The following is a 6,605-nucleotide window of genomic DNA, read 5'->3' as shown; positions in this document are numbered from 1 at the left end:
TGTTGTAAGAGAAAATGTTTTAATAAAATGTACAGTGTTTTTATTTCCTCTAAAACTATATTAAATACTGCTGTCAGTAAATGTGATCAAAGATTAAAACAGCATTTTTATTTGAGCTCTTCTTCATTAAAAACGACAAATCCGGAATTTCATTCCCCTTTCCGGTTTGTACTTTACACAATCCAAGATGGCGACCATCACTAACTGAATACACACGCTATTTCAGCGTTGTCAAATGCAATCATATGTGAGTAAATTAATTTATAATAGATGTAATAAGTGTTTGTTTTGTTAATCCAACAGTAGGTACATCAATTAATCACCTATTGACCATGCTAAAAGGATCCGGTGGTAATTGCTTTAGGCTCCAGTGAGCATGCTTGCCGGACACCTGTGGGCTTGTCGTCCGGTCCCCCTCGCCACTAATTACAGGCCCCCTATGGCAATACGCTTATCGTGCATCTGACCAGTGGGGTCATTGATGGACTTGGGTCAGCCGTGTGATTTAATCAGTGTCAATTTCTTGTGTAAAAAGACCACCTTCTGTTCAGTACAAATAACAAGGTGATACGGGTCAATTAAGCTGATACGGCAGGGAGGATTTCAAACTGAAGCTGATACGGAGTCGTATCAGCTAAATGGCCTGGGGAGAACCCTGCTTTAAACCCAACACATATACTCACACCTGTAGACCCCCGCACCAGGCAGGTACACCCGTATGCATACAAATACATATCTGCTACAAAGGACACCTACAAATACTCATTCTTCCCACACACAGTAACACAATGGAATCTCCTCCCCTTAGCAGCAGTCCAATGCACAACATTAGAGGACTTCAAGGCACACTTACCCTACACAGCCCTTGAAGCCCTCATCACACACTAGTACAGACACCAGATTTTAACTTTTTATTTATACCTTGCACAAAAAAAAAACCACCCTCCCCTAATCACTATAAATAACCCCTTCACGCCTCTACAATAGGACCCTCGATGGCATAATCATCAAAATGATGGAGCCCTCGTATAAAGAAGAAAAAGAACGGGACGAAACAATCTGTTACTGATTTTTTAAAACAGAAGTCTTCAATATAATACCATTACTAGTGTGCAGATGTAAAAGAACATTTAAATGTATTAATTGATCCGAGTAATTATTTATAATTATGAACTTAGGACAAAGCAAAAATTTATACAAAATAGGAAAATACCATAAAAAGTGCTCAAGTTAATTGCAGAATTAATCACCATTAAATGATCTTGCAGTTTGACAGAAAAAACAATGTCCATCGATAGATTAAATTTAACCCTTTACAACTTGATGGCAAAATATTGTGATGACCTCCCTCCCCTATTGCCCGATTCGTCGCTGAAGCAACACACCCCTTGGGTCAGCTCCTGTCCAGGCAGGTTGGGCACAACGGCGCATATGGGTAATAATCCCGCATTTGCGTAACATTTTTGTATGTTATGGTTGAATGCACTTCAAATCTACTTTCAATATCCTATATGAAAAATCGAAATTTTGTACTTCACTTACGTTAATGAAAATCGCCATATCTATTGGTTATTACAAACAACTTTTGGTTGTACAGTTATTGATTTTGAAAGTATTTCACGACCTTTGAAGCCTTAGAAAAGTCGGGACATCTAAAATCACGAAAATGTCAAAACACGAAAAAACGTTCAACCAAAAGTTGTTTATAATAACCATATAAATAGCGATTTTTAATAAAGATAGTGAAGTACAAAATTTTGATTTTTTATATAGGATAGTGAAAGTAGATTCGAAGTTCATTCAACCATAACATACAAAGATGTTACCCAAATGAAGGATTATTACCCATTTGCGCCGTTGTGCCCAACCTGATGATGGCGAGTATCGGCTAAATGCACGTGTTTCAGACTTTCCGGTAATCCATGCAATGTCTGTTACCAGTCCATAGAAAACCTAATATTCAGTTGCCGTGAGTTGAACGTTATTAATTCAGACATGAGAAACAACCTTTACCTGGCTATTCATAGAAAATCAGAGTTTTGATAGGCCTACTGCTGACAAAACACGCGTATAGCTGAAGGTCATTTTTACCGGAAGAGGAAATGCCGTTCGGAATTTTTAGAATTTTCCCACACCTCTGTATGTAAAATCCGACTGTTGTTAAACTGGGTCACAGCCTTCCTTGAATTTAAGTTATGAATTTGAACATCATTTAGGGCGAATGAGGGCTTTACAATTCTTTATAAGTTATATGAATTGTAAAATGAATAAATCGAACGTGGCCAATGATGTGTCGTATATAATATATGATGAAAGAGAGTCGACCACTTGTTTACCCACGGGATCCTCTCTAAGTGGGGAGAGTTCATTTCAAAATTACTCCACATCATATTCAGACTATTCAATGTCTTTAATTTTAAAACATGTCTGCCTTAATCTATATTGTTGAATTTGATTCATTCGATATCTGCTTTGATAATAGAATATATAGAAAAAAATAAATTAAACAACAGCAAACTAACAGCAAACTATTTCCCTTAGTGTCACGTGATCATAATAGGTTTTGCGTAGCCGCCATCTTTGTAGTTCCTGTTTTGCGAGGGACTTTCCTGATCTACTTCAGCCACTGGATACACAGCCAACCTGACAGTTTGCATCATCATACGAGCTTCAGGTCGCTGGGTAGCAACCATAAGGAGCTGTTGCTTGGCTTCTTTTCGTCTGATTTCGTAGCAAACGCCCCGCTTCTGGTTTTTGGGTGTGAGCTGGTTTTACTACAAACCTGCAGTCATGCCGGTTAGAAAACAAGGTAAAAAAACATTATAACACACTGACAACTCACTGATTTTGCATTGCCGGTTGGTAGCTGTCGCTATATATTCGAACTAGCAAATTTACTATAATATTGGAGGTTGACATTTTTAAGAAATACATGAGTTAGTCCCGTATCATGTGTGTACTAGATCTTGTTACACGACCGGAGTTATAATTTTGAAAATCCCTCCACTTCTCTTCATTGAACGAGTAACTTATGTAACAATAATTATACAAAAATTTGTATAGATATATAAAATAAAATATTGTTCAGTGTGTGAGAAAGGTGTTTAATCATTTTAATAGACCTTTGGTAAATTGAAAAAACCCCACCACAAGACACTATTTCTAGTAAATGTTTTCCTCTTTAAAAGGGGATTCCGGTGCCAGTACTTATATTTTATGACTGGAATATATGGCTCCTGCCAATATCTCACTTTGCAATTGTATTACAATGACTAACATTGTTAGATAATCGCCAAAGAGAACCTGCTGCAAACCATAAATAAAAAAAAATCTAAATTGTCTAAAGATATAGTATTTTTAACATATTGTACATTTAAACCATTTTCTGATGACAAGTGATCATCAATTATGTGTAGAATGAAGTTTTCCAGTATGCAATTGAGGATAAACCCTTAATTGTTTTGTCTGGTGTCCGAATTCTCAGATGTTAGCCATGAACTGTCATGAATAGTATACATAATAAGCCTAACGAAGATTTAACAAATTTGACGAGGTTATATATATATATAATAAGTGAAATTATCTAGATCATATTAAGGGTGTTGATGATTCCCTATTTTGACACACAGGACAAGTAGATTTTTATGTAAAGGGCTGATGAAATGTTTTGAATAAGTCTTCAAGAGTTATTGGAACGTAGCTAATGTTTAAAAATGAAAGGAACCACTCCTGATATTCACTGACACACTGTACAAAGTGCTAGAGAAGAACTTAACTGGAAACTATATATGACCAAAATATTTTTTCAAAAGCAAAAATGGTGAAATTTTGTATGTGTTAAATATATAATTAGTATATATTACTCAAAGTAATTTCATATCATCAACATAAAACAAACACTGAAACAGATGAAGTCTCATTACAGAGAAGTCTTTGAAGACAGATTTTATCACCTTTTTAGTTTTCTTTTTTCATTTAATTATTTATCATAGTTCAAACTTAACAGCAGACCCATAGAACATCACCATGAACATCACTGTAGGTCTTTAAGAATAATTTATATTATAGACCAATTTGCATGTCTATGAAGTTATTTGATATAAATTTGATAGATTTATTCATCAACAAGTATAGCAGTGACCAAAATAATGTTCTGTTTACTCATTCTTTTCCTTTATTATAACACATTTAATTTAATGTTATTTACCACTAAATATACAAGTGAAATTTCATTGGTTAATGTCTGGTCTATCAATACGTGCAACCTTAATGTATTCCCATGCCACAATCTAATTATTCATAATTAACATACTAACCAGATTGGTTTTTTATTAGCAGGAATATTTTTGTACCTCAAATATGTATCATATATTTTATTTTATGATTGATCACTTGGTACATATTGCTAGCAGTTGCCCCCTTCCTGAAATCACCAGTTCTCAGATATCATATGGAATATACATGTACAAGTAAACAGGATCTATACAGTGTCAACAGGTGTTTGATGGTTGGTTTGTTGAGTTGTTTATCGTCTACACTTCACTGACAAAGTCGGTGTTCAATGGACGTGATGAGCTGGCGCTTACCAGGCCCGCTGTGGTTCTCAAGGCCTAGGCCAATCCAGGTCACCCTCCATAGTCTGATCGCATCTCGGATGCAGATAGGGTGTTGCAGCGGCTGTGGTCAGCGAAAAGGCGTCCTTAGTGTAGTACCCGCTGCCCTCCTATGTCTGATTGATCAGTATAGATTGCTCTACTGATCTGTTGCCTGTGTTGGCCCCTCCCCCAACTCTATCACAACAAGAACAGTTCTGTTTATTTGGAATACACAACAAATGTGTGATGTGATTGTTCAATATAATTTGTTTTAAACTGCTACCTGACTACCTGTTTTAGCTCCTCCTCAAGCTCTGACACAAAAGTACAGTATCTAACTGAAATATACAATGTGTAGTGTGATTGGTCAATGTTAGCTCCGATTTGTTAACTGTGTTGACTCTTGATTTTGATTTTGAAGGTTTTACGTGTGCTATTAGGTACGGCCTTTCCGCCATTCAGTAGACGAGAACAGATAGGAAAGGAAAATAGAAGGGACAAAGTATGTAGAGAAAGGAGAGAAGAGGAGAGGGTAGAGGTTCGTTGACTCTTCTCCCAACTCACAATTATATAAGTATACAACAGGTGTTTGATATGATTGGTCAATATAGCTTGCTCTAATTAATCTGTTACCCGATTACCTGTGTTGGCCCTTCTCCCAACTCTTGTCACAGCAAGGACAGTTCTGTTTACCTGGAATATACAACAAATGTGTGATGTGATTGGTCAATAAAGTTAGCTTTAATCTGTTACCTAATTACAAGTGTTGGCCCCTATTCCAACTCTGACAGTTCTGTCTACCTGGAATACACAACAAATGTGTGATGTGATTGGTCAATAAAGTTAGCTTTAATCTGTTACCTAATTACAAGTGTTGGCCCCTCCTCCAACTCTGACAGTTCTGTCTACCTGGAATACACAACAAATGTTTGATTGATCAATGCTAGCTCTGATTTGTTACCTGTGTTGATCCCATCCCCTTTACCAAAACTCCCCAGTAACTACAGTTCTGTCTGCCTGGGATGTACAGCAGGTGTGTCGCTTGATCATTATTGGTCAATGCAGATAACCCTGATGATCTGTTACCTGTTTTAGCCCGTTGAGCTCCCCCTACTCACAGAAGAACAGCTGTGTTTGACTGTCTACCTGGAACAATGTATATGTGCGATTGGTCAATACAGCTTACCCTCTAGATCAACAGTACTGAGCCCATTTTCATTAAAATGATCTCCAGCTCAAACTCAGACTTTGTACTCAAGCTTGGTGTTTTATTCTGGTAATAAAGTAATAATAATTTACCTTACAAAAAAGAAAAATTGTATGTAATAATAAAGGAAGTATAATGTTGCAAACCACTTAAAACCCTTATTATTCTTTGTTTCTGAATAACTTAGACCATCGTGGATCAGGATGTAGTTTGCAACCTGCTGCCTGTTCAATTCTTAGAAGCCAGTTCATCAGCTGAAGTCTGTTTTGTGGTTGTTTATGACAAAGTTCATGATGCGACCCCTTCCAAGACTGAAGTACCAAGTGATTTGGAGCATTGATTGATTAAAAGGTTTTACATTCACTTTACTACCGATTAGTTCAGGTATCCAGCAGACCATTGGAGCAGATTTTGTCCCCTATTTATAGCATCCTGACCCGGAAAACTGACCAACCTTATTCCTGCCATCACTGCCATACAGTAAATGTAGCACCATCATACTGCAGTCAAAGTGTAAACTGTGCCCGACTTTGGAAATCCTGGAGCAACCCTGAATAGCCATAGTGTCATCTTAGTGTGAAATCATAGTGGGAATGGCACGTACATTGACTTGAGTCAGTGGTGGTTTTAATGACATAGTAGTATTGCTGTGAGTCCCCCTTGTGCTGCCATGGGTCAACAGTCAGTGGTGGTCGTAATGACACCGTAGTATCGCTGTGAGACCCCCTTGTGCTGCCATGGGTCAACAGTCAGTGGTGGTCGTAATGACACCGTAGTATCGCTGTGCGACCCCCTTGTGCTGC

General features: G+C 37.4%; 2 protein-coding genes across 7 annotated transcripts in view; one reads left to right on the top strand and one right to left on the bottom strand.

Moving 5' to 3' along the window:
* LOC110465312 overlaps positions 1–2,119 on the bottom strand; it is an 11,779-nt gene extending 9,660 nt beyond the window's left edge. Inside the window, exon 1 of one of the 3 annotated variants that reach the window (XM_021521039.1) lies at positions 2,014–2,119. The gene's annotated coding sequence lies outside the window, so the exon portion shown is untranslated. Of the gene's footprint in view, positions 1–1,385; positions 1,454–1,845; positions 1,969–2,013 lie in introns of those variants that run through there. The other 2 variants (XM_021521042.1, XM_021521040.1) reach the window with 2 other exon arrangements.
* Positions 2,120–2,543: 424 nt separating this feature from the next.
* The window catches only part of LOC110465311 (disks large homolog 1-like), a 243,433-nt gene continuing 239,371 nt past the window's right edge, over positions 2,544–6,605 (top strand). For 3 of the 4 annotated variants that reach the window (XM_021521036.1, XM_021521035.1, XM_021521033.1), the window contains exon 1: positions 2,545–2,809. In XM_021521036.1, coding sequence (XP_021376711.1) covers positions 2,791–2,809 — 19 coding nt within the window. In that variant the 5' untranslated portion in view covers positions 2,545–2,790. Of the gene's footprint in view, positions 2,810–6,605 lie in introns of all 4 variants that reach the window. The other variant, XM_021521034.1, reaches the window with a different exon arrangement.

The sequence above is a fragment of the Mizuhopecten yessoensis genome, unplaced genomic scaffold, assembly GCF_002113885.1.
Source record: "Mizuhopecten yessoensis strain PY_sf001 unplaced genomic scaffold, ASM211388v2 scaffold11069, whole genome shotgun sequence".
Classification (NCBI taxonomy): Eukaryota; Metazoa; Mollusca; class Bivalvia; order Pectinida; family Pectinidae; genus Mizuhopecten; species Mizuhopecten yessoensis.
This window is presented reverse-complemented; position numbering and strand designations above follow the sequence as displayed.